The sequence below is a fragment of the Chroicocephalus ridibundus genome, chromosome 4 (assembly GCF_963924245.1).
Source record: "Chroicocephalus ridibundus chromosome 4, bChrRid1.1, whole genome shotgun sequence".
Lineage (NCBI taxonomy): Eukaryota > Metazoa > Chordata > Aves > Charadriiformes > Laridae > Chroicocephalus > Chroicocephalus ridibundus.
In genome coordinates this window covers 15,935,948-15,962,403 of record NC_086287.1, presented here as the reverse complement: position 1 = coordinate 15,962,403, position 26,456 = coordinate 15,935,948, and the positions used below count along the sequence as shown (strand labels likewise).

At 36.1% G+C, this 26,456-nt stretch overlaps 1 protein-coding gene across 3 annotated transcripts in view; it reads left to right on the top strand.

The window, feature by feature from the left end:
• Nucleotides 1-26,456, top strand: part of PIK3C2A (phosphatidylinositol-4-phosphate 3-kinase catalytic subunit type 2 alpha) — a 53,991-nt gene that overhangs the window by 6,998 nt on the left and 20,537 nt on the right. The window contains exons 2-13 of one of the 3 annotated variants that reach the window (XM_063331638.1): nt 4,796-5,973; nt 11,791-11,891; nt 13,675-13,832; nt 16,776-16,896; nt 17,548-17,659; nt 18,262-18,341; nt 18,446-18,509; nt 21,037-21,180; nt 23,396-23,438; nt 23,526-23,739; nt 23,824-23,946; nt 25,577-25,744. In XM_063331638.1, the coding sequence (XP_063187708.1) occupies nt 4,861-5,973; nt 11,791-11,891; nt 13,675-13,832; nt 16,776-16,896; nt 17,548-17,659; nt 18,262-18,341; nt 18,446-18,509; nt 21,037-21,180; nt 23,396-23,438; nt 23,526-23,739; nt 23,824-23,946; nt 25,577-25,744 (2,441 nt within the window). In that variant the 5' untranslated portion in view covers nt 4,796-4,860. Of the gene's footprint in view, nt 1-4,795; nt 5,974-11,784; nt 11,892-13,674; nt 13,833-16,775; nt 16,897-17,547; nt 17,660-18,261; nt 18,342-18,445; nt 18,510-21,036; nt 21,181-23,395; nt 23,439-23,525; nt 23,740-23,823; nt 23,947-25,576; nt 25,745-26,456 lie in introns of all 3 variants that reach the window. The other 2 variants (XM_063331636.1, XM_063331639.1) reach the window with 2 other exon arrangements.

The window sequence follows — 26,456 nt, the reverse complement described above, 5'->3', positions numbered from 1 at the left end:
TGTCTTGCTATGAATTCCTTTCCAGATGATTAGTACTTTCCATAGTATATTACTGCTGCCATCTTTTGCTAAGTTTTCCCTGTTATCCCATAAAACTGCTACTGTCTCTGGTATGCAGGCAAGATTTATTAATTCTTAAGTTAGCTATCACTGTTAGGCAAATGCCTCAAATCTTTTTTTAACTAATGGCAAAATAACTGTGGAGTTATTGTGAAAATTACACTTGTTTTGAGGAAGCTCTGGCTACTGTATGGCAGGGCATTACTTTATAAGGAATGCAGGAAATGGTCTGACTTGTTATCATTGCTTCTGTATTTAGTGCTTGGACTCTGGGGAATTTATGTGCACTGATTTGTGATAACTATAAAGTATTTCTTAAGAATGAGTTACCAAATAATATGTTCTGTGCTTGTTTCGCACTGGAACAAATTATAAATAGAATGTTAAAAGCCTTGGGGTTTTTTGAAAACTCATCTTAAGTAGAGAAGACTGTTAACATGTACATGAGCAGATGGTGAGATTACCTCTGCTTAAGGTGACAGGATTTATCTCTAATAAAGTCTTCCCTTGCTCATTAAAATAGGAAACTAATTTAGATTTTCAGGAGTCTTTGTCCTGGTATAGATGTAGTATCCTGGAGTCTCTTACCAAACACCTATAAATTCCTCATTAGGAAAAAAAACTCTTCGTGGTTCAATTTTATATATTTGCTAGATTAGTGCATATGTAAATATATTTTGGTTCTTTTATGTAAGCCTCTGTAAGTGAAAATCTGGTTTGAAATTAATTTCCATTCCATGCAGAGGCTTTGATCTGAAGGAGATGGTCAGACATCTTGCTGTTTCTTGATTCTTGATATTAGTAAAGTTTTGTTGCTGATGTCTGATCATATCTGATTGAATACTTAAATAAAATATTGCTTAAAGTTAACTAAATCGTACTGCAAGAGACAGATTCCCTTTCATCAAGGCTGTAGATGAATTGGGTAGTTGAGGTTTTTAGACCTGGTTTCAAACAAATCTTGAAGCAGGCAGTATTGGTGAGTTACTGCTAGGGCAGTGTAAATATAGGGGCTCTGTATAAAGTATGAATGTGTCCATTTAATTTCAAATTTAAGGGAGAAATAAGTAGTATAGGAAGCTGTTTTATCACTTTCAAATTTCTTTTATAATCCCTTGAGTTGCTTCTAGTTTTCCTTTTTTCTAAAAAAAAGTAAGCATTTGACCCATTCTTTTACGTGTTTGGAAAGAGGGTTGGGCTCTTGAAGGTGAACAGATTGACAGTTGAAAACTGATTATTACTGTTACTTAAAATAGTGTGCAGCGGTTGAGATGAGAACAATCCTGACCCTAAGGATTACTTCTAGGTCTTCCGATGACTTCCAGTTGTTGCAAACCTCTTGTGAATTCTTATGGTATAGTCAGTAATGGTTCAGGTATGTTTTTCCTGTTTCTGGGATTTGAATTGAAACATATTCTTCTGAATGTTTGAGAGGAGTTTCCTGCTGATGGATGGTCCAAATGGAATTTGCCCTTCCCTTTGTAAATGTTGGAGAAGTTTAAATTCTGCTTACTCTCTGCCTTTGAACTTAGATGGCTACAAAGTCAGAAGCTCAAAGTGAAGCTAAACTTCCTATGTGAAAATGTTAACTGACGCTGTGTAGTTAGCATTTAAAAGAAGGCCTGTCTTATTTTAATCATGCTTATGCCTAGGGAGCTTTTCTTCTGATGTTTTATCATGCAAGTTTATTGCTAAAAACTGGCATGCAGGATAAAGTTTTGCTAAAAGTATTGCAATTTTATCAGATTTTTTAAAATCAATTTTTAACTTCAAACTGCTTGAAAACTGCAGTCTGCTTTTAAAATTTGGCAGAAATTTATACACTGGTTTTAGAAGTTTCTCAAGGACAGGACTTAAATACAGTGATCTAATTAAGTGTATGTGTGTCTTGATGAGACTGTCTTGCAAAAATAGAAGTATAATTCAACTTTTCAGGTAACCACTGATAATAATATTCTTGTGTCTTGAATGCTAGAAGTCACTGGATTTGTCAGTGCGAGTGTGCAATCATGCGCTGACAAAAATGCATCGCTGTAATGTGAAATTGTAAAATAAGTAACTATTGAGCAATTTGTATTCTTTAGATGTTATGAATGAATGTGCTGCAGTAGCTGTGCACCATGTTTCTGAGTGCTAAGGAATGTATGTTTATCTGCAGTTATGACTTTGGAACAGAGACTTCTTGTGAGTAGGAGACTGCTTGGTGAGTATGGAGATCAAAGCTGTCGATTTCAGCAGAAAAATAAGGCTTCCTACTTTTTTAAGGAGCCAGAGTTGTTATATATAGTTACTTTGAAGACCATATAATCTTGATATTTTTTCCTTAAGAAAAATCACTTGCTGCTATAATTTTCAAGCAGCACCAGAATGCATTAATAATCTTCAAAGTTGTAGCCCAAACAGTTCTGAATAGTCTCAGAAAGTAGGTTTTTTTGATTTTTATTTCTTTTAATAAAATTCAGGGGGGAACAAATATCCTGCTGCTTAGAATCCTTAGGCAACAGCAAGACTGTGAAAACTGCACTTATCTCATGCTGCTGCTTCTTGGAAATGCCAAGCGGGAATTATTGAGATGACTTCATAAGTTAGGGTGTTCTTGCATCTGAAAACTTGACATAGCAATTTTAACCAGACATAAGTTAATAAAGAGGTTAAAGCCCCCTTGGATATCTAGGCAGTCTGAGCAGTTGGTGTAAAGTATATTAGACTTGTTACCATGTTATCTGTGGCTAGTAGGCTTATGCCATCTACAAAATACTCAGCAAATCTTTAGGAGAAGGCTTAGAATGCCTGTCCTGCTAACAGGAGGGTAGGAAATACCTGAATGGCACTGAGGGCTTCAGTGTTGTAAATGGGACCAGGGACCTGCACTGTCTATAAAGGAATCCAGCAAAAAAGTTTGGGGTTTGGGTTTTTTTTAATCAATTCCCCAATCAGGTTCAACACTCAGCTGTGCAAATAGGCAGTAGATAGGAAAGGAGTTGTTTCTAATGGCAATAGTTGTGGCTTTAATGAATGTCAAACTCTGCAGATTAATATACTGTATGGAAAAGGATCTGGTGTCTGCTTTTTTCTGTAGACTTCATCTGTGTTGAATATCATTATCTCATGGAATGGATCCATACTGTTAACCTCCAAAGCTCTTCCTTAAGACTTTATTCCCCAGGACTTCAGTTGCGTGGTTTTCAGGGTTTTGTAACTTTGTAAGTCTGTCACTGTTTCAGTCTTTCTAAAGACACCCTCTTTCATTTAAGTCTTGTCTTGGTACCTGTAACATCAGTTCTGGTTTAATCTTGCTTTGTGAAGGGTTTCACCTGAATTTATGTTTTCAGACTTAGCTGAAATGTATAGAACCTCTTATAAAGATGTCTGTCTTTCATAGTATAAGCCACCGAGAAGTAGGTAAAACAAAAGCTTGGCCAGAGTGTTAAAGAATTTAAATAATCTGTTAAAAATCTGTTAAGAGTCTTGCTGTTTGTGGTAAGTCCACAGAAGTACAGTTAGTCTGTTTAAAGCACACATCTCTGGTCTGACTCAAGGGGGGAAAATCCCATCTAATAGGTGTGAATAGCGAGGGAACATAAAGACAGACTTCTGAGTTTTCTGCATTATTTACTGCAGAGAACTCTCTTAATGTGTAGATTGTTGCATGACTTAAACACAAGGTGATTTACATCTAAAGGGCTCGTCTAGTTCAGTGAAACTGTGTTTTAATGAGGATTGCTGTTTATGTAACTCTCCTAGCAGAAACTCATTATTCATGATTTTATCTTGCTATGTGATATGCATACTAGCTGTTGCTGGAAGACAGCTGATGTCCTGGATGCAGCTCTGACCTACCTGTGTGTAAAAAGCTGTAAAGTAGAAATAATATTGAAAAATAACATAGTTCTTGCGGTGATCTCTTGTAAGATTATTTTAATAAAGAGGCATAGGTATCATGGTGAATTTGGGAAGTTGTATAATAGTAGTGAGCACAAGATTGGAATTGGAAAAACATAAGATGTCACTTTCTTGGTGTTGGCCTTAAGCAAAGGTGACCTTTCAGAGTTTCTTCCCTTACCTAGTTGGGAATGACACTTTCTTTAAGGGGCTGTTGAAGGGATTACTTAATGAGCAGCTGTACTTAAATCGCTTATTTTGCTTGTCAAAGAAATAACATTTCATAAGCATTATTTCTCTTGTTAAGAAGGTAAAGTACAATGGTGTTTTCCAAAGGAAGGGAGGTCCTTCAGCATCATTATGACCATCATAATCATAATACAGCAGTTTGATACATCTATATTTTTTGTAATATATTGAAGTAAAGTGGAAGTCTTCTCGATAATGTGCTTCATCAGTGCTAGCTGTTTGTATAGTCTTTGGAACGATTTATACTTCTGAGATTTGAACCTGGCGAAGTGTGCAGAATTCCTCTAATCTGAAAATACGTAGGTACCTGAATGTAGCTTTTCTGTGTCTTAAATTTAGTGGTGCAAAAAGAAACCAAGTACTTACTCAGTGGTAAGTACTAGTAAGAAAAATAAATGGGTCTCGCATAATTCAAAGGCTGTGAATTTAACTGTGTGGCTTTTCAAGTTTGACTTTCCAAAAAAAAAAAAATTAGTCTCTTTAAAATTTTGTGTCCTGGGTTTCTGAAGGACATATGTAACCTTTCCAATTGGTAATGTATGACTTAAAAGAAATCAAACGTGAATAACTACTATGTATTTCTAATGTTTCGTTTCCTTTTCAGATCTGCTAAACTTACTCCAAAGCCAAGGGTAGACAACCAGTACAAGGGAAGTGTTGATTCTTTAAATGGACATCTGCTCTTGCGGTATGGCCCAGATATCCAGTAACAATGGATTTAAACAGCGCTCGTCACCTTCTTTGGCAGCCACAAGGTCAAAAGATGTGGACAAAGAAGAGGCATTGCAGATGGAAGCTGAGGCATTAGCTAAGATGCAGAAAGAAAGAGGTGTAGCTGGTAATAAACAATCATTTCATTCTTTAAGCAGCACCAGACAAAAAGCACAGACTCATAACAAACAGGACCATGATCTCATGGTGTTTCCAGAGTCTGACGCCAAGAGCATGGAAGATAAACTAAGTACCATTGACATAGAGAAGCTTACTCATGCTGAACTAGAGAAACTGCTGCTGGATGACAGTTTTGAATCTAGTAAAGCACCTACGTTACCAGTAAATCCTATTTTAAGCCCATCTGTGTCTTCGCAATTTTATCTTGGGCCTACAGGTCAGAGAAGACAGTGGACGCCTGGGATACCAGCACCTGTGACATGCACTTTACCTCCTATTTACCCCTCAGCTTCCTACACAAAACAGACTGGTGTATTTCAGAATGGATTCCATCCAAGTATGTCCTCCTATCACTCTAGAGAACCTATTTATCTTGGTCTTCCAAGGCAGTCGCAATACATTTCATACCCATTGGCAGCTACTACACCTTTCCATCCACAAGGAGGAAGCCTACCTATATATCCTCCAGTACTTACACCAGAAATGGCAAAAGTATTTGACAAAATTGCAAGCACCTCAGAATTTCTGAAAAATGGGAAGTCGAGCACGGACTTGGAAATGACTGCTATAAAGTCCGCAGTTTCTAATCTACCAGCCTCAGAAAGCTGCAGGGATGTTAGTAAATTTGATTGGTTAGATTTGGATCCCCTAAGTAAACCAAAAGTGGATAGTGTGGAGACTTTAAATACGGCAGAGAATGATGGAGAGAGGGCTTCAAGCATGACTGCTGAAGATCCATGGGATGCTGTGCTGTTAGAAGAAAAGTTGTTAGTAACTTGTCATCTGGAAAGAAAAGTTAATGGGAAATCTTCTGGAGCAACAGTTACAAGGAGCCAGTCCTTAAACATGCGAACGACTCAACTTGCAAAGTTACAGGGCCAAACATCACAGGTATGTAAATTGGTATTTTTAAATTGCAGTAAAATAGTAAAGGTTAATCACAGTATTTTAAAGACACTTTAAGGTCTGGATTTGTTTGTTAAATATTACTTGGGTTGAGCAGTGTCCAAATAATGTGATGTTATTTGTGCATGTACATATTAGTGATACTGAGAAAACTGAACATTACTACTGAACTAAATCCCAAAGTAACTCTGACCTTGTGTAATGTTTCCACATTTACTGAGGAAATTGCTGTTTTTCAACACACTACAAAAAGAAACGGAAATAATCTTTAAAACAATTAAGTATTTAAATCATGTTGATAAATATTTAATGAGCAATTCACATGATACTGCAAAATAAAAAGATGGTGAGTTAGACTTCGAAAGCTTTATCTTGATCAGCTTTTAACTCAGATTTTGGAAAATAACTTTTTTTGCCTTATATTTGAACCTGTCAGCTTTTTTTTTTTTAAAAAAAAAAAAAGTAGAAAGGTGGCATAGTACCAAACCTTTTCTGCTCTCCCAGCCTCACAGTCTTTCACAGGACCACTATAATTCTCTTCCATAGGTAGAAATCTTTCCTTCTGTGCAGGAACGCTAGAGAGATTGTAACTGATCCTTTTTTGTTATACTGTCCTGGAAAGTGGGATGCCTGTTGGGTCAGAAACCCTGTACTTCTGTGCTGGAAGAAGGAAAACCATCTTTGTGTGTTGTTACTTTTATCAGGCGGGGCAAAAGGGTGATGTCTACTCTTGGATCTGGATGACTTTCATCAAAATTTCAAGACAAAAATGCAACAGAGGCTTTAGTTATGACACTCATCTCTTTGGACATTGAGCACATGCAGTTTGTATGAAAACTGAACTGTACAGCAGATGATCAATACTGTAGCAGTCCATCTGGGTAATTATGCCCCTATAAGTGCATCCTTCCCTTTTCCAAGTCCAGTAAATGACTGTAGATTATTTAACTTTTTCTATCTTTTAAAATTCTTTCTGTGGTAATTCCATCATAAAACAAGATACTACATTTTAAAATATTAGTCACCTCACTAGAAAGGGAATATGAATACTTCTGTATCTTTATTTTTTGGTAAGAGAGAGCACAAAGGCTGAAGGAGAAGTCTTCAGTGGAAAAGTCAACACCCTGGCAAGGGTGATAATGGCAGGAAAAATCGTATTTGTAGAAACCGTCTGGAGGGGGGAGTAAAAGATTTGTTTGCCTTGGAGACTTCAGATTGTGGCTGTTTTGAATCTTATGTATTGTCTTTCTATGTGTTTTTAATAGGCTAGGGACATGCCATAAAGAACAACTGTTATCAGTCAAGGTTATTTTCCAAATTGCTCCTTAATTTTTCCCTCCCCCCAAACTGGGGGAGTTTTTTTCTCAGGAAAAGAAAGATTTACTAGACTTTGGCTTAAAGGGCTGTCTAAATTTCCATTGAAGTGAAATTTTTGGCCCCTCATTTGAAGGATTTCCTGTTTTTCTGGGCTAGTTGTCAGTATTCTGGCAAAAGTTAAATAGAAGGCCAGTGGAGAAGGACCAAAAAAAACCTAAACCCAAAAAAACCATTTACCTCTGTTTTTAAGGGATCGCATTTTTAACATTATATGTGTGAAGATCTTGGGTCTAACTTCGTTTTATTTTTTTCCACTTCCTGTTGAGCTGTGATGTGTGAGCTCAGTTATTTCTTAGTATTTGGAGAGCGATGTAAACTTGAGCTCTTCAGCAGTTTCCTTCTTCAGTTTGTCACCTTATCTGGTGAGGTGTGTGTCAGTTTCCTGGTGATGTTTGGTTGATTGTAATGTAACTATTGACTGGAATAGCTAGACTACATTGGATCCGTTCTTCTGTGTTGTCTGTAGAAAGTATTATTTCACTGTTGCTCAATTAAATCTGTTTTTATAAATTCCAGGGTTTTTTCAAGAATGCAGGATTTTAAAGGGTCTTTCCTGTTCGTCAGGTCCCATCTTATGCTGTTTGCAGATCATGTGTTATTTGGGTCATAAAGTACTCAAGCTCTGCCTTCACATCTGGTCTTCTCCTGCTACTTTTGATTTAAAGGCTGTTCCAGACCCTTGCTGTCATCAGTCATCTGATTTTACGCAGAAGTGCATTAATAACTAGTTCTTAGTAAATGTTCTTCTTAGCAGGATGAAACAGCAGGTATTTAAGATAAAGAACCATTTTGATGTTTACCTCAACATAAGAGACAGCAACTTTCTCTTAGCTTTCATTGCAAGTTCTGCGTATGAGCTTCTCTTTCCTGTTACTTTTTTTTTAATATGACTTATAATATTTAGAATATTAAAATTTAGAGTCTCTATGTGAGAGCCCAGAGTAGCATGTGCCTTGTAGAATGGCATGAATTACAGGTAGGGGCATCCTGCTTGATACACTTTTATTGCATTTGCTTTTGTTCACGATGTCATCGCAACGGCACATACCGATCCTGTAGTCAATTAATATACCTGATTTTCTTAAGCTGCCATCTTTTTCAAACAAGTTCTTAGTTTATAGCAGACTCCTGCAATGAATATCCAATTGAAGGTTGGAGATTTACTTTTCACTTGTGTTCCTCCAGTCTGTGGTTAACTAGTGTTGGCAATACTCCAGTTCTAGTCTGTATTATAAAGTTAGCTGATGATACAGGACTGTAAATTATCAGCAGGGGTGTTTCTGCTGCTTGTGCTGAGTTAGAGAAGATAATATAGATCTAGAGATGAGTCTCTCAAACAGCTACCCTTTCAACATAACTTGAGGCTTTTTCTTTATCTTTTGCCCATCTTGTGCTGGTACTGTATTTTCTAGTTTAAATGATTTTCCATCTGGTATAGTAGGAAGCTGAGTTATTTAGCCTCTGTTTTTGGCAGTTCTGTTGTATTTTATCCCATTTACCTCCAGGTATATATTTCCTTCAAAGTATATTCTGAAGTCTTGCATCCTAACTAGTCTGGATAATTTTTTCCCCTGAATAACTCATAGTCTCACTGCTCCTTTAAACAAAACTATTAGTAAAAATTGCTAGTCATATATTTTGATTCTATCATAATATATTTAATCCCTCAAATCAATAGATTGCTTTGAGTTGTTCTTCATTATTTGATGAAGTATCTATATATTCACTATTCCCCCTTAAAGACTTGAGTTTGTCACTCTTCTTTCTGAAAGCAGAGGCAAAAATCATCATTTTGTCCTATTTTAGGTGTTGTCTTCTCTGCCTTTTCTCTTTACAGAGCTGAAGAGTTGTGTGGCTTTATATGCAATTAACTTGATTTTTGGTAATTTACTGGGTTTTGGGTTTGCTCTTTATTGTTAAGAGCAATTGTATTTGCAGACCACTTCTATTTTTGCAAGCTATGCTGATATGAACTATTTTATCTAGTTTGGCCTGAAGTCCTTTCTTACAAGTTATTTCCTGTTTGACTGATAGCTTTTGCACCTCTTGGATTTGCTCATCTGTAAGTGAAAGAAATTAAAATCCTACTTGCTGCTTAAAGCCTTAATCATCCAAGTCCAGTAGATCTCTTAAATAAATTTCTTAGTTTGCCAAAGCTTGTCCTGCTGAAATTATCTTCCACAAAGTGATCGAAAATTAGTATTGAAATTCAACTTAAAAAGCAAGGAAGTATTTAATGTTCTTAATTTTCCACCAGGAGGTAATTTCCAGCAATACATATTTATAGTAACATTAGGTTTCTCTCCTTAGCCAAATGTGACCCTCAGGTCACCTATGGGTAACCAAATAAACATTTTTTTTTTTCTTTGCTCATTACATTAGAACTTGCTTGCGTGTGTCCCCTTGCAGTTCCCTAAACTACTTTGAATTTAACAGCAGAATAACCTGCAGATTTTGCTGGGAATAATTCAACATTGTCACATAGTAGCATAAGGTAGCAATGTTGCATCACTGGTGTGACTTTATTTTATTTAATCCCCTTGTGTAGTGCTTTTATACTCTGGTTGGAGTTGCAAAGTGCTTTGAGTACTTACTTGTAGCATTACCTAACCTCTTTACAAAGAGTTCTTAAATAGAGAAAATGTAACATTTGTACAGCCAGCTTCTTGATTTGAAGTTACTGAGCTGTGGGGAGTGCTGACCAGCGGTTAGTTGAATCTTCATCAAAGGTGTTTACCTTTCACTTGGTATGTTAACTTCCTGTTTCCTCTTATGATTTTTTTTGTTTTGTTATTGTGTAATTGCTTAAAGAATGCACGTACTAAATACAATTGCACAAGTTTGTCAGCAGGTCTTGTGCAGTTGCCCAGAAGGATTTTTATGTGATAGAACTTGTCTGAGATCTTAGAATGGAAGAAACTTTTCAAATTCACAGTATTATACCTGTTCCGGAATCACATGCCAAATTTTGTGGCTTATAACTTCCTGCTCTAATAGCTTCCTGTGGTATGGCTAATCCCCAATTATATAGAATTCAGCCTTTTGAATTGATCGGTGTCGTTGAAGCCAGTATTTTAGCTGAAATAACTAGGTGTAAATGCAATTCAAGTGGCAATTATGGGTTGTGTGTATTATCCCTTCTTTATGCTGTTCTGCTCAAACAAGTTAATTGCAGCAAAAAAAAAAAAAGTGCTGAAAGACCTGACAGTCCCTAACTCTGCATGTTACAGATTTGACCCCTTTTCTGAGACAATCTAATTTGACTATATTGTCTGATATGCTCTAATGAAGTTAGGTGCTCAGCTAACTTTGTCAGCTAATAATAAATAACCCACATACTAGTTAAGTAGTTATTCACTATTTCAAGTATGAATACATTGTGGTGATTTTCAGAACTATATGCAGTCTGCTTTTTTTTCTGAACTTCTGGGTGGATTAAAGATTTCTGTAAGCATTGTAAAAGCTCTGGATGTAAACTGTAACTAGTCAGACGGCTTTATCTTCTGTGCGCAATAACCCTGGGTTGGACACGAGCAAAGTCTTCAAGATCAGCTTATTCCTGGGAGTATCTGGCTGGAGCTTCGTGAGTGCTTCAGGCTAGTGGTGGCTGTTAGACTACAGACGAATTACTTCCACCTCAACCCCACTGGTTGTTCCAGCTGCTCTCTGCTTTTTGCTTACGCTAGCATTCATATAGCTGTATTGTGAATTGGATCGGAAACAGATATGGATTAAAAACTGCTGCAGTTTTTTGCTTGTGTTTGTTTTTTCTTTAAGTTTATTAGATTTTGTTACTTGAAACTGCAGTTCTCTTTTAGCAATTGCTTTTTAGATTGGATACTTTAAAGGTTATGGTTTACGTTTTTGGGAGCTGGTGGGTGCATGTGGCATAAAGGATTAAAACAGTAATTTGATACCATACCAAACAGTAATTTGATACCAGCAGTAATTTGATACCATGACATTAGTTCTGAGTTTAATGTTCTGAATGCTATTTCCTTCCAGTGTACAATTTATCTTTTCCTGCTTTGTAGGAAAAAGTAATCATGGGCAGAACTGGAGTGTAATGGTTCTTTCTGGAACTATACTGAAGGTTGAATCGCAGAACTGGAGGAAAAAACATTTGTCTGTCTGCCTCCTCTGGTTTAGCAAAATCTAGCCAAATTCTAATGTAACAGGTCACTGCTGAGAGTTTAGGAACTGTTATGCTTGCAAATTAATCTTAGCTGATAATGATGCTGTCACTAGTCCAGTGAATCTTTACTTTTAAATTTGGTAATTATATACATTTTTCTCCTTGTAGAAGTAGACATAAAACTACTAGTAAACCTCAGACTCCTGAAAATCTGTCATCTACACATGGCTTTGCTGGCTATAGGAATATGTTTGCAGCTATTTAAATACTGTATTATCTTTGAGTTGCAGAAAGACAATGGGACCACTGGCATGCTGACAGAAAACGTGCTTCTCCAAGAAATTGAAGGGCAGAATCAAGAACTGTCAGCTTTTTCTCAAGCAGTTACGAAGTAAGAAATTAATGAACACAAATTAGCTTTCAGAAACAAACAAAAAAAGAAGCTAACTCATTTTCACTTAGGTTGACATGGCCAATGCTACATTTGTTGCTTTATGGAGCAGATTTCAGTATGTGTCCTTTTCCCTTTTCTTATCCCAGTTTTTCCTGGGTTTGTCTTGTTTGGTTTTGTTTGTTGTTGGGTTTTTTGGTTGTGTTTTTTGTTTGTTTGTTTCTCTCCCCCCCTCCCCCTCCAAGAATGCAACAGAATTGTTAAGGCGTTCAGCCCTAAGGTTTTGGATTATCATATCTCCTCTTTATTCTTCTGGTCCTGTGACTTTCCTCTTACTCTTTTCCTTGTCTTTATAATACTTTTTTTTATCCTTAAACTATTTTTCTGTATTTCCATATTATCTGTATCTCCTTTGTCTATTTTTTAAAACGATTTCTTTTGAAATAATTTGAAGTCCCTTTTTTCTTAGTTGATGTACCTCACTAAATCCTGTCGCTCAATGGCTTTCTAACCCTTAAATGCTCTCATTTTTATTGCTTCCACAACTGGAATTCTGTATCAAATAAAACCTTCAAACTTGTTCCTGCTTGCATCAGGTGATGAAGTTTCTTAAAGGTCATACTGAAGAAGATGGGACTTGATAAACCACAATGCTCCTTCTTTTTTTTTTTATTTTATTTTATTTTTCCTTACTGCCGTAAGTTATGAGAGGTTGTTTTTTTTGCTTGCTTCCTAGAGAAGACACTAGGAGTCTTGCACTTTTTTCCTCTCAAGATCAAAATCCAAGAAATAAGGGGGGAAAATAAAGGTCTTTGAATCTGAAGGATAGCAGCTACTTTTTAAAACGGGAGTGTTTATGTAATGAAAAGCAAGCTCCATAAAACCAATGAGAAGTCAAATACCTGTGAAACTTACTGATGAACAACATTAAGACAAAGCTCATGTAAAATACACTTGTTGCAACAGTTTCTAGTTAAATCTAGTTGCCTTTTCTTTCAAGACCTAGTGGTTAAAATGCTGATGGACAACTCTTGCTAGAGTGGTTCCTTTTCTTTATTTTCCCTATTCATGCTATTGTCAGGAATCAAGATGATGAAATAGATGACCATTATAAATTAGTTCTGTTCTTCATCTCCTGTAATACTGCTCAGTGTTGGAAGAAGGTTAAGGTTAAATTATTGCATCTGTGTTAAATAGCAGAAAATAAAAAGCAGCTATCACAGTACTGTCTGTTCATTACTAGGTGAATGTGTTATACTATTTGTTTCCTAACGAAAAGCCTTTCCTTTAATTTAGGCCTCTTTCTCAACTCTGACAACTTGGAATAACTACCTTCTGCATAGTATCTAAATTCAGATTAGACTTCCAAAAATAAAAACATGTAAAGAGTTTTGTGGTGTTTTGTACATAAAAGAAATTACCCTTTTTAAAAACTTATTTTTAGCAAATGCCATGGATTAGCTTTTTAAAAACTGTTTTAGAGTTTACCTTCTAGAGAAGCTGGATGTGTCCTGTAAGCATTGACCTATTAAATATTTTAAGCTGTATGTAAAACCTGCCTAATTATAAGCTAGAGTTTTTTCCCCTCTAAGTACTACTTGTATAATTATTGTGGGCAGTGTTCTGTTGAGAGTGGGAAAAGTAAATGGTGTTTTGTACATACAATTTAGATAAAGAGCAAAAGGTAGTCTTTACTGTTCTAGCTTGTGGTTATTACCATGTTATTTTGCTTTAGTCTTAGGCTTACCCATTGCAATGTTTCATAAGCCTTCTCTACTTTCAGATTGAGGACCAAGTTTCCTTATGCTAATCAGCAAACAAATCCAGGCTTTGTGCTGAGTCCAATCATGCTGCAAAGAAATATAAGTGGGGAGAGTGCCAGTATCAAGGTTTCTATAGAAATCGAAGAATTCCAGCAACCAGTAACTTTTACATGTGACGGTACGTTTCTACTTTTTAAATTGGAGTTTGCTTGTAAGACTTAGAATGGTGGGATAAGACTGTGCACTCAGGCTGGGCCAATGGCTTTCAGTTTTTGTAATCCCTGGGTCTCAGGTGTGTGGATTGCTTGTGGGGAATATGGAAAAGGTAACCAAAGAAAGAACCTAATTCTGGGTCAGTGCTTCCACCAGAAAATATTTGGAAGCTGACAAAGTGAAACATGTTTTTAAAAAGGAAAGCCAAGCGAACCAGAAGTGCTATTCTACCCACAGCTGGGAATGTTAAAACAGTTTTTCAAGAGTTTGACCTACTTTATGGTAATTGAGGGGACAACAATACCAGGACTGAGATTTTTAACTTTTAATTTATGTGTTTATTTCAACACCAACATGTGTTTAAATAAATTCTTGCAGGCTATCTAAAAATTCAGACAAATAGCTCTGGGGAAATAAGAATAAATACTGAAATTATCTATTACTTGACTTCAATATATGCTTGTGGACACAAACACTAAAACAATACTGTCACAGTGTGCCGTATCTAGCTGGACTACTGTCGTGGGTAACCAGGAATATTAGTTTGGGGTTTACCTTGTTCTTGTACATAAATTTGTATTCTCTGTGCAGTCCAGAATGCACAGCATGTTTGTATTAAAGGCTGTAACTGGGATGCTGTCAACTTCTGGCAGTTCTTGGTGATAAAATAACTGAGCAAGTTACTTTTTAGCCTCTATACTGCTGTAGTCTCTTAGCCCTCGTGAGAGGTCCCACTTCCAGACTGTGTCACCTGGTAGTGAATCTGTGCTGTGGTATATTTTTTATCATTTGGTTCTCTATCTGCAACAGTGTAGAGTTGGTTGTTCTCAAAAAACATGAAATTGCTGTATTGGAAAACAAGCTCTTGATGCATAAGTGTTTTCATTCTATATTAATTTGCTGAGACTTATTCTGCTGTGATTTTAATACTCTTTTGTTAAGAAATTAGCTGGACTGTAAGCATACCCTAGGAAGAGTTTCTGCTCTTCATCCTTAAGATTACACTTTCCTAATATTACAGGCTTAATCCTTTCCTACAAAGGACTTTCATAGCGTAACTAAAATGCTACAGCTTTAGCCCTTTATTTCTAGAAGTGTTGTTAATACCTTGGAATGTGTTTTGCATTCTAGCCCCACATATCTGTTTGCGCTTTCTGCTTGCTTCCTTTTTTTCTAATGCTGAAACTAGTCACAATTAAACTACTTGTCTTCTGTGGCTAGTGAAAAATGGGTGTCTGTAGCTCATACTGTGACTAGTGATAAGTGTAAAGTTGTTCTCTTCCTTTAATCCCTTCTGTTCTTGGTCAAATTGTTGCATACCTTAGCATCCTTATGCTAGAAATACTTTGGTATAGCTTTCAGTTCGACTCAGAAGGAACTGCAGCCTTTCAGTGTTCTGATGACTCCATGTGTAGAAAGAACCTAGGAGGGAAACAGATGAACTTAAGAGCTTATTTGGGTATACCTATTCATTTTGCATTGGTTTATTAGACTTTATGTGGAAGTACGAGTCTACCTGAGCAATCATTGCCTGTCAGCAAGATATTAATGTCTTTCAAAAGACAGAGTGTGGGGAAAACGTGGTAACATTATCTTTGGATTGCTTTACTAGGCTCTGCAGGACCGGCTGACCTTCGCCAATGCAGCCTATGACTATACCCCATAAACTGTCACTGCATCTTTTTTTCTCTATCAACTACCATATTATCTGCTGATGGTAGTACAGCAGTTTCATTCTAGATTAATAATAAGTTAAATAGCCTCAGTAACGAGTTAAATAGTGTTTCTGAATTCATGCTGCTTATCATTTCTTGTTCTTGAATCAGATATGCTCATTCTTCGTATGCTATCAAATACTTCTGGGCTTGTAATAATTAGTCATCTGTTAATGAGATGAAGCACTTGCATTATCTTGTGGAAAATATTGTTGTGGCGTTACCTTTCTGTATCCACCATAGTAGTAACATTCCTTAAGAAAAAGAAGATTCAGGAAAATTAGGAAAGCCACTAGAGGGGGGAAAAACAACTACTTTTAATGTACGGATGAAAAAATAAAATGCTTTTGTGTAGTGTGTTTTACAGAATTTTGAGGCGTTTAGTGACATTGTTTGCAAATGATTTAAAGGGGAAGATCAGAAACTAGGTAGGGAGGTGTAGAGAACATTTTGTACTCAAAACGTTTGTGGTGTTAAAACATGCCAATGGATTTTGGGTTTGACTGGGATTGCTTCTTTAGCTCTGTAGTTGCTGAATGGAAGAGAGATTATTTTCAAAAACAGCGTTTAGAGCCTCATGTGATAGTACTGGTAGTTAAGAGATACTTTTTGCAAAGGCTTGGTGATGCTTACTGAGACCTGACCTGTATGATGTGGAAACTGCCCTAGACAAAAGGAAAAGGGGTCAGGGAAGGACTTTCAGTAGGATTTGCCTCTGCTGCAGCTCATACTCACTTCCTCAAAAGAGAACAAATACGAAAGTTCCATTTCCAACTCTTCAGATAATGATTTTTAAACTTAAAGAAGCTCTGGGATCATTTAGCTATTTGAAGTCCTTGCTAAATAAGGCAATTTTAAAATTTAAAAAAAAGGGCTATCCTCATATAAAAACTCCTGTAAAACAGAATACAGACTGGTTTTGTACTTTTGGTCAAGTGACTACACTGTATCCTAATTTAGAAAAGATTGATTTCTTACACTACAGGCAGGTTTTATAAGATGCCTGCCTTTGTGGAAAAAAAAAAAGTGAAGATCTCAAACTATGAAACTTAAGAGATTATAGAAGCATAAAAGTCTTCCCTACAAGTATAAAAATAAATTTAATTAAATAACTACAATTTGTTGGTGAACAATGGTTAATATCACTTGCTATAGATTTATATTTAACTTTTAGATGTAATTTCTTTAAACAGTGAGTTCCCCTGTTGAGCTTATAATAATGCAGGCACTTTGCTGGGTGCATGATGACTTGAATGAAGTGGACATTGGCAGCTATATCCTGAAAGTCTGTGGCCACGAAGAAGTTTTACAGAAGTAAGCAAACTCTTTTTCATTAATATTTAATTTCATGCTTTTTCATGGCACAGTTACTGGAAAGTATATCTTTAATGATTAAATATGTGAAAGCAGAAATCTTAAAAACATAGAAGGGTCACACTTTGCACAAAGATCAGAAGTCTTTAGAGTTGCTCTGGGATACAGCAAAGTAGGTTCTCAACAGCTTCCTAGAAATCTGTTCTAATCTGCCGTCTGTTGTGTTGAACACAAACAGGTTTTTTTTAGATGCAGATTTCTAGAGCACTTCTGTAGATGGATGTTGTAGTTTTCAGCTGCTCTTAACATTCCCAACAACTAGGAAAAAAAACCCTAGTCTTGATTTCTAATACTCTGAAATAATCTGATTTTTTTTTTTCAAAAGTAATGGTTTACAAATCCCTGTTAGTTTTCTGGGTTAGAATATTTGGCTTCAATATTAGCCGTAGTAGTTAAGAGCTCTAGCAAAAGGATAGGTATCTGTAATAGTATACTTCTGCAGAAGTAAAAATCATATCAAGTAGTATGGTGTGGAGGTTGATTAACCATTTCCTTATTTTGAGCCAACAGGTTGCCCTAAGTATTCCATGTGAGTTTTTTGAAAAACTCTGTGTATTTTTGGTGTAACTATAGTTTTCTTTTGTTTAACAGTAAGCACTGCGTAGGAAGTCATGAATATATTCAGAACTGTCGGAAGTGGGATACAGAAATCAAACTGCAGCTGTTGACCCATAGTGTAATATGCAGAGATCTGGCACGAACAGTAAGTACCTCCTAAACTGCAGCAGCAATGTAAATCTCCAAGATGTTGGGAGTTTGCACCAGAGTTGATGGAGCCTTTTTTGTGTGATTAACAAATTAGTATGTCTGCTTGGTGTTGGGAATTATTCTCTTATACTAAGAGGAAGTGAAATACATACTGAATTTTCGCAAGGCAAATAATATAAACATGGATAATCTCTCTTATTAGACCAAGTACTATAGCTGAAAAAAGTATGCAAGCATTTGGACTAAATTTGAGTCCTGAAAGAGAAGCAGCAAATTTCAGAGTTAAATAAAAGTTAAGAAGAGGTTTTGAGTTTAATTAGATATGTATCAGACCATCAAAGAGGAAGGCAGGAATATTTAATATCAGCATACTTAGGCACTCGATTGTTGTTTCTTCCCTCTTCCCTCTGTCCTGATGTGTGCATGTTTCATAGGCTACTAATTAGTTATTTCTTTTCCCCTTTGAAGAGTGGAAAAGAAATTCCCCTTATATCTTTCCCCTTGTACTCCGCAGGTATTAGCAATGAAACTTCTAGAACAGTATTACAAATTATAGAAAGGTGAGAACTGGACTTAATATGTAACATTGTGTTGCAGGAAGATGATGACAGAACACCCATACATCTAACCAAACACCTCTACAAAGTAGAAAAGCCTTTCAGAGAACCTATTATAAGGTAAAGTTATGTGGTCAGTTTAGTAATCAAGCCCACTCCTGAATTTCTGACCAAGGTTATGCCACGCTCCTGCACTTGTGTTCAATAACTACTATTTCCTGCAGGTCTTCTATTGAAGAGCTTCTAGATGTGTATCACAAGCAAGTTAACGTAGCTCTTAAAAATGAGGTAAGGTCATAGCAAATTATTGCTGAACCGAAAGTAGCATGAGAAAGTTTACTCATGTGTTAGTTGGAAAAAAGACTTGCAGGAGTTCTTGGGGAAACTGAGATCTGAACAAGCTGTCAAATGTAAATTCGGAATCGGGGATTTTTAGAGTGCTTTTCCTTTTTTTTTTTTTTCCTGGCTTTTCTTGTTAACTAATTATTACCTAATCATCACAGTGAGAAATGTATCTTCAAAGTCCTGGTGTGCAAAATAACCTTTTCCTCAAAAATGCTGGAAGAGATTAATTTAGGGGAATAGGGAAAATGTCTGAATCCTGAGTATGTCAGTTGTTGTCAGCCATGAATGATATATTGGTAACAGATAAAAATCTACACAAAAGGGAGCAGTAATAATTGTGTACAATGGGAGTTATAACTAAAGCATGTTTGCAACATGCAATTAAGTTTTACAAAAAGTGTAATTACATCTTATTCTGCACGACTGGATTAATTTAAAATACACTGTCAAAGCCATTGTCTATTTCAGTGTATGATAGGTAGCTTAAAACAGCTTGCACGTGAAGTAGAGTGATTTCCCAAATGCAAAAGCTAGCTGAAGATAACCTGCTTTACGCATTTCTAAAAGGAGAAGCTTATTTTAACTCCTGATAACTTGGAGTCTTAAATTCTTAAACAACAGATAACTGTGTTTCTTAAACAGTTTCTATAAGAAAAGTCTTAAAATGAATGACTTAATTACAATACTTTTTTAATTTCCACTACGTACGTTTGCCTCTCCAGGAATGCAGGTCTGAACAAGCTGATAATCCACTATTTACATATTTAAATGTTATTTACATATTTAATGTTATTTAGTCCCCTTGATGGTGATTCACCATCTTCTCAAGGGTAGTTTTGAACATAATCTTTTTGTAGGAGAGAGAGAGATGTTACTGCTCCCTTGAAATGGTGGTGTTTTTGTTGCTTTGCTCTTGCAGCTGCTTCGGCTTGTTTAACTGTGATTTCACAGGCTGAGGGAGGAATGCAAAACACCTCAGTTCAGGCTTATGTTCTACTCTTTCTACAGTCTTTTTGAGGATGGGAGATGTAGCTTGCAGGTGATGATGATTAGGTCCAAATATCAGCAGTTGTTGCATTTGAAATTTTTTGCTTCCTGAAGTGAATTCCTAATCAAAGTGACACAGGGTAAAGTATTCTGTAAATAACTTGTACATAGCCTTTGATTTCAGACTTTAAAAGTTATCTATTGTCTTTTTATTGAGATTAATTTGAGGCCCTGTGAGGAAAATAGCAGTGGAAACTTTGCTTTTCACATGTCAAAATAGCTGTTATTTTCAAAGTGTTAGCTTTGGAAGTCTGGCTTAAATATTTACAATGTCTTCTGGCTTCAATGGTTATTTTCTTACCAGGACAAAGTTAATTGTTGCCAGGTAGGTCCCCATCCAAACCGTTTTTGATTCAAATGGCTTCTTTGCTATCCATTTGTAGTAGAGAATATGTCTGGGGGGGATGGGGAGGGTGGGGGTTGGGAATCGGTTTACATCCTACGAAGAGGATGTTACACTAATCCCTCTTACTTAGTTGTAAGTGCTCATAAGTGATCGTGAAAGAAACCTTCGCATTAAGCCTATAAAAAGTAAACAGTTATTTTTGAAGCAAATATTTTCAATTTCTACGTGTGTTCTTTAAAATTGGATGAAGACTTTGCTTATATTAAAAAAAAAACAACAAAACAACCAAAAACAAAAACCCAAGAAACCTAAGATAATTTAGATTTAAAGTAAATGCATTTTCTTCTATTTGAAGAGAAGAGGGAAGGGAATATTAGGAGCATCTTGACTTTGTCTTAAGCGGCCTACCAGCATTTTCATTTTCTGATAAGAGGTTGATCTATTCCTTTCAAAAAAGATTTCTGTTAAGTGTGCAGTCCCTTTCCTTTCCTTCTCCAGTTTGCAATTGCATCATCTGAAAGAACCATTTAAATCAAATTACCTGTAAGGCAAAAGTTGCAACAAACTCTTTTCAAAAGTATAGTAAAGTGAATTAAAAAAGGTAAAGTTCCATTATGGAAGCTATGCTGTAATCTAAGTGTAATTTGAACCTATATATTTAAGAGGGCTGAATTTGAAATAGTACTTTAGCGTTCATTCCTTGAATATCCTTTTTTAAACTACACTTTCTTTTTATGCCATGAGGGAATTTGAGCTTAATATCTCGTTAGAAAATACATGTGTGCCTACAGCTTAATAGAAAAATAGTTGGAAACCTCATGTTTCCTGGGACACTATTCTAGAATCCAAACTACTTCTGTGTTTTTGGCATTGATAACTGAGCTATAAAGAAGTTCTTGATACTGAGGTTTTTCTTGAATCAAATTGTTACACCACAGTTTAATGTAATTGAGATATGCATCTCATAATGAATCTTTCTTGGCAATTCATTCTTAAAAAAAAAATTTAAACAATTAAAGCAATACTCGTTCCCAGTTGTGATCAGATCAATCTGTTCTCTCATACATTCCTTATTAGAACCAGCATAAAGCAGTAGATCACGTAATTAAGACTGTCAGAAAAATCTGTTCTACATTGGATTGTGTAGAGACTCCCGCAATAACAGAATCGGTAAAGAAGCTAAGGAGGGCCGTTAATCTTCCAAGGACTAAAAATGCTGAGGTAAACTTTCACACTATAAACTGCATTTTGAAGTATGCTTTTTAACACTAATAAAAACTATTTCATAGTCTTTGGTAGTTAGAAATACCAGCAACAGTTCAGTCAGGGTTATGTTGTTTGGTTTGTTTTTTGGTTTTGGATTTTTTTATTATTTTGCCTGATAGTGTCCATTTATTTTAACATCTGTTTGCTGTTAATGCATTAATCATTTGCTCTTGGAATCCTTTTCCATTCCAAATAGTGACTTTTTTAAAACTAGTTTTAAAATACTGTTTTCTGGTTCTGTACTTACATGCTTGTGTCACGGTAGATGTTACTAAGTCTGACCAAGGGTAAACTGACAGCTAGCTCATGCCCTCTAAAATCAGTGCAGTTATTCTTAAAGGAGGAATTCACATCCTGTGTTTTCTGTGCAGTATTTATGTGAAGAGCAATAGCATCTTGAAACTATTAACAGTTCCTGCTCCTGCATTCCTGAGCATATGGACAAAAATAAAATCTCCCAAGTAGCAGATTCTGATGATAAAACTGCCTTACAATGAATAGGTCACTTGGGCAGAATTGGTCTCAAGTCACGTTGTCAAAAACAGTCATTAAATGGAGAAGTGTGCAGATTAAAAAGCGAAATAGTCTTGTAGTGCTATTTCTGTTGTCCTGCTGCCTTATTAGAGTGGCAGTTCATGTGCTGTTCTATTCACTTTGAGCTTCATTGGTTCAGTGATATATTTGTAATACTGAGCAGAAGTCTTGCAAAATGCACAGGCCAAATGTGGTTCTCACAAGAATTAAAATTCTTGCAGGGAAACGCAGAAGGCATAGTAAGAAAACTGAGTGAAATGCAGCATATCAAATATTTCTTCAATGTTTGCTTTTTGATGGGAGAAAGCTGTAGAAATAATTAGATTACAGTGTAAAAATAACTTCTAAAAATAACACTATACGAGTAGAATTTGGAAAAAGGTACTTTATCAGTAAAACCCTGCAAATCTCTTGCAACGAACGTTGGCTTAAACAGTAATATGTATAAAGGCATAGAGGATTGTTTTCAGAAACAGAGCTGGTTGCATCTAAATCTTATGTAAGATATTGGGGGTTTTTATTTATTTATTTTAAAGTAATTGTTTTATGGTTGGAAGAAGTGGCCAAAAAGTAAAAGAAAACAGTAGATTATCAAGTAAAAAATTATATATATGTACTGCTGCTTCAACAGTTTGGCATCTTGTCATCCAAAAGACTTTTGGACTACTTGAAGAATATGGTGAAAGCATACAATTGTTTTTCTGAAAGGGGGAAAAGCTGTGCTCCCCCTCCAAGTTTCTGCATGTTTTTTATAACAATGTGAAGGGGTTTGGTAGTTAAAACTTTATGTTGACAAGATGCTCAATTAATACACTAAAAGTGGAAGGGGAGCTTTCACTCTTCTGCAGAAGTTGTGGCAATCTTCTTAGACCTTCTCTGAAGTATTATGAATTCACTGGGTTTTGATTTTAAATCACAAACTTAGTTTTCATTGAAAGTTTTAGTTTTATCAGAAGTTGAATTTGGCATGAAACCCTTCCTTATCAGAAGGGAGTGAATTCCCATGATTTGTTGGTCACCTTTTGGCTTCAACAGCGTCCTTGTCGAGATTAGACATTACTGCAGTACTGTATCATGTTTAGACTTCCCTTTTAGCAGACCAAGAAGCAAACAAGGCAGATAGTACAAAGTTACAGTACTTACTGTTCAGTTTTCTCCATTGATTAACATTTTTTTAATTCACTAAATTTACAGTAACTCTGCCTACAAAAGATACCTTAACAAATGCCACAAACAAAACAGCTGTTCAGAGTTAAAAATGGGTGATAGAGCTAACAGCTTCTGCTTTCATCCATAACAGCCCTGACCGATTTTTATCTCTACTCAGAGAATTATTTTTATCTCTACTCAGAGAAGTTAGAGTATCCTGAGCAATATTCAAATGTACTGTGTCTTGTCAGAGTTCATAAAGGGTGTCAAAGTAGTTGTGACTTGATGAAACATGAGCTTTTGTATGATCCAGAAATTGTGATGCTGTCAGTTAATTCTTGAGGAACTTTGAGTAAATAGGTGTTATATAAACCCAAATATAGGCCTGATTCAGATGTTTCATAATTTCTGTATAAGATATTTAAGAGCAACGGAAAATTAATGTGGGTTTATTGGTATTGAAATTTGCCCTAACTTTACCGTGTAGGTGTCCTTACAATGTGGTGATAGCACCAGCAAGAGCTCATCTGGTGAGTAAAGTTCTTCAATTTTATTTAAAAATTGCTTTCAGGTGGCTGTTTTAGGAAGATATGCACTAAAGATAAGTTATAATTTAGGTTCACCGCAGCCTGAAAACCCTCTGAAAGTGAGCATAGACCAGTTAACAAGAGCAGTTGAGGCCCTTCTGCGACTCCATGTGAATTCATGTAGCAGTTCTGCAGCAATTTCTCCAAAAGATAATAAGAGTACCAAGGAAGCATGGACTGCCACAGAACATCTCCAGTTCACAATATTTGCTGCTCATGGAATTTCTCCTGGTTGGGTATCAAAGTGAGTAATTTATTAATTGTAAAATTAATCCTTTTATAGATTATTTTTTTTGTTTGTTTAATTTATTTTCTTTTCCTTGTCTAGTTATGAAAAATACTACTTGATTTGTTCTCTGACCCATAATGGAAAAGATCTGTTTAAACCTGTTCAGTCCAAGAAGGTTGGCACATACAAGAACTTCTTCTACTTGATTAAGTGGGATGAACTGTAAGTGGCTTTATCATCTTAAAACTCACTAAAATGTTTAATTTTAGCTTCTACCTATCTAGCTAGCTGCTGAATAGAGTCATTCAGGCAACTCTTGCTTCTGATTCCATTTGAAGTGTTGAAAGGACAATGTGTGAGACTTATTGACCGAAATAAGAAACATTTTTCCAAATGGTATTTCACTACTCATTTTGAAAGTGTGAGTGGAAATGCTGGACAAGTGCCCTGTGATAATGTGTTTGTAGTATACAATTATATGAAGTTGGGAAGGTTGTAACATTCCTTGCAATGGGAACAGCTTGTGCTGCTTAAAGAAGGATGAATAAAGTTTGCTTATAAGCAGTGCTCAAATATGTAAATGGGAAAGAAAAGCAACTGACTTTTACTGACATTAATGCTGAATCTTTTTATGTTCAAAATACACTGTAACAACTTTGTATCTGAACCTAAAAATCTTAATTTAGGATTATTTCTATAAAGAGAGCAGATGCATAAGTATGTAAGAGTATCTGTCTATAGCATATGAGAATGTCTGGTTTGAGCTACTAAACTTCAGTTTCTCTTTATGGGGCAGGGGAAGAGGGTAGAAAGGAAGAAGGAAGAGCATAGGGAGAGGATGGCGAGTGATAATTGAGAGGGGAAAATACTTTTTGTTATCTAGGCACAGTTTACTCTTTTGCACATAATAGCTATCAGGCAACTTGTCATCAAGTGAGCATCAAGTGAGCTCCACGTTGCCCTATATAAATTTTTCTGACTGTTTTTAAAGGTCAGAGATAGACCCTGAGAAATACCATGAAAGTCTACAGTGACAAATTATTTCAGACCAGCAGTGAGAGTTTCAGGTTCTAGAATACCTGCCTTTAGAGAGTACTCCAGCTACCTTTTTTTTCCGATGATGCAAGGGATTAATTGCCAGATCTTTTCCTGGCAAGTACTAGTGTATTACAGTGAAAGGTGTGTTAGATTGCTTATAAGCTGCTTTGTATAGTTGTAGTGGTTTATAGCGTAACTATCTTAGTAATATGCTGTGACAACTTTTAGGATGATATTTTAATGTGTTAAAGAAAAATCAAATTAAAGAATGCTTTAAGCAATAAAAACAGTGTAAACAAAAATCTGAGTTTGAACTGATCAGTGAGGTGTATATTCCTCAGCTGCTTTCTTTCTGGGTGCTGGTTTTGTACCACTTACATTTAGCTTGCGGTAGTTGTTAATAGATTCTTTCATTTGGTTGGGAAACTATTGTCAGCTCACTTTCTAAATCTGAGAGATTAGGAGGTGGCTAACATGGCATTGTGTGTGCCCTCCTAGTGAGTAGAGTGGGAAGACTGGTTATGCTGGACAGTGCGGTTCTGTGTAAGGAATGTCATTTAATAGACAAAGATTAAAAAGGGTTGTTCCAAATCTGGCTACAGTGCAGCAGTGTAATTTAGCAGGTTTTGCAAACTATTGGTACGGGAGATAAAGTGGAGTGAAATATAATTGCATGGAAATTTAACACTTTTTCTTCAATGTTAATTAACTTTTTGAAAGCAAGAGGCATCAACAGATTATATGGATAAGGCTGTAACTTACTAATAACTGTCTTTCCACTGACTGACTTATTTTTAATGCTTTTATTTTATAGAATAATCTTCCCCATCCAGATTTCACAGCTGCCTTTGGAATCGGTCTTACGTCTGACTCTGTTTGGAATCCTAAATCAAAGTAGTGGGAGTTCTCCTGACTCAAATAAACAGAGAAAGGGCCCAGAAATTTTGGGTCAGGTTTCTCTACCACTTTTTGATTTTAGGCGGTAAGTATCCAAAATATTAGTATGAGTATTAACATGATTTACTCTATATAAAGCTTAGTCTACCCCCATAACTACAGAAACTGCCTCTCTGCCACTGAGTGTAGTAGGCCATGATAAAGGTAAGAACTGTAAACTATATTGTTACAGAAATAATACCTTCTGTTAAATGGAGTACAAAACACGGTCATGCATTGTAGTATTTCCATGTAACTGTCTGAAAAAGCTTATTTGCTGGAGGAAGTTGAATATTGTTTGGATGAAAGCAGTTTTATTTGCAGAAAATCTTCATAATAGTGTGGGCCAAAAGAGGTCATGTTAGTACCAACTGTTTAAGTGTGCGGCAGTTGTAAGCGTAACTCAGGTTGTCATTTGAGGAATCCACTGACATTCAGATATTGCCCTGTAAGTCATAGGCAGTTGAAGTATCTGCAGGTCTCACTGTCTACTGAACTGATAGCCTCCCTTCTACTGAAGCAGTACGGACTTGGTAGGTGGCATTTCATGAGTTCTGATATCAGTTTAGAAGATCTAAAACTACATTATATTGACTAGAGGCAGTTCAGTCGGTGTTCACATATATTCTAGCAGATGAAGTGTAAACACCCAGTTCTCAGCCAACTTGTCAGCCCTGGTGATAGAGAATGCAACTTGCAAAAGAAGGTGTTTGCAGCAAGCGTTGGATGCAGCGGGAATAGTGCCTAGTGCAATGCAA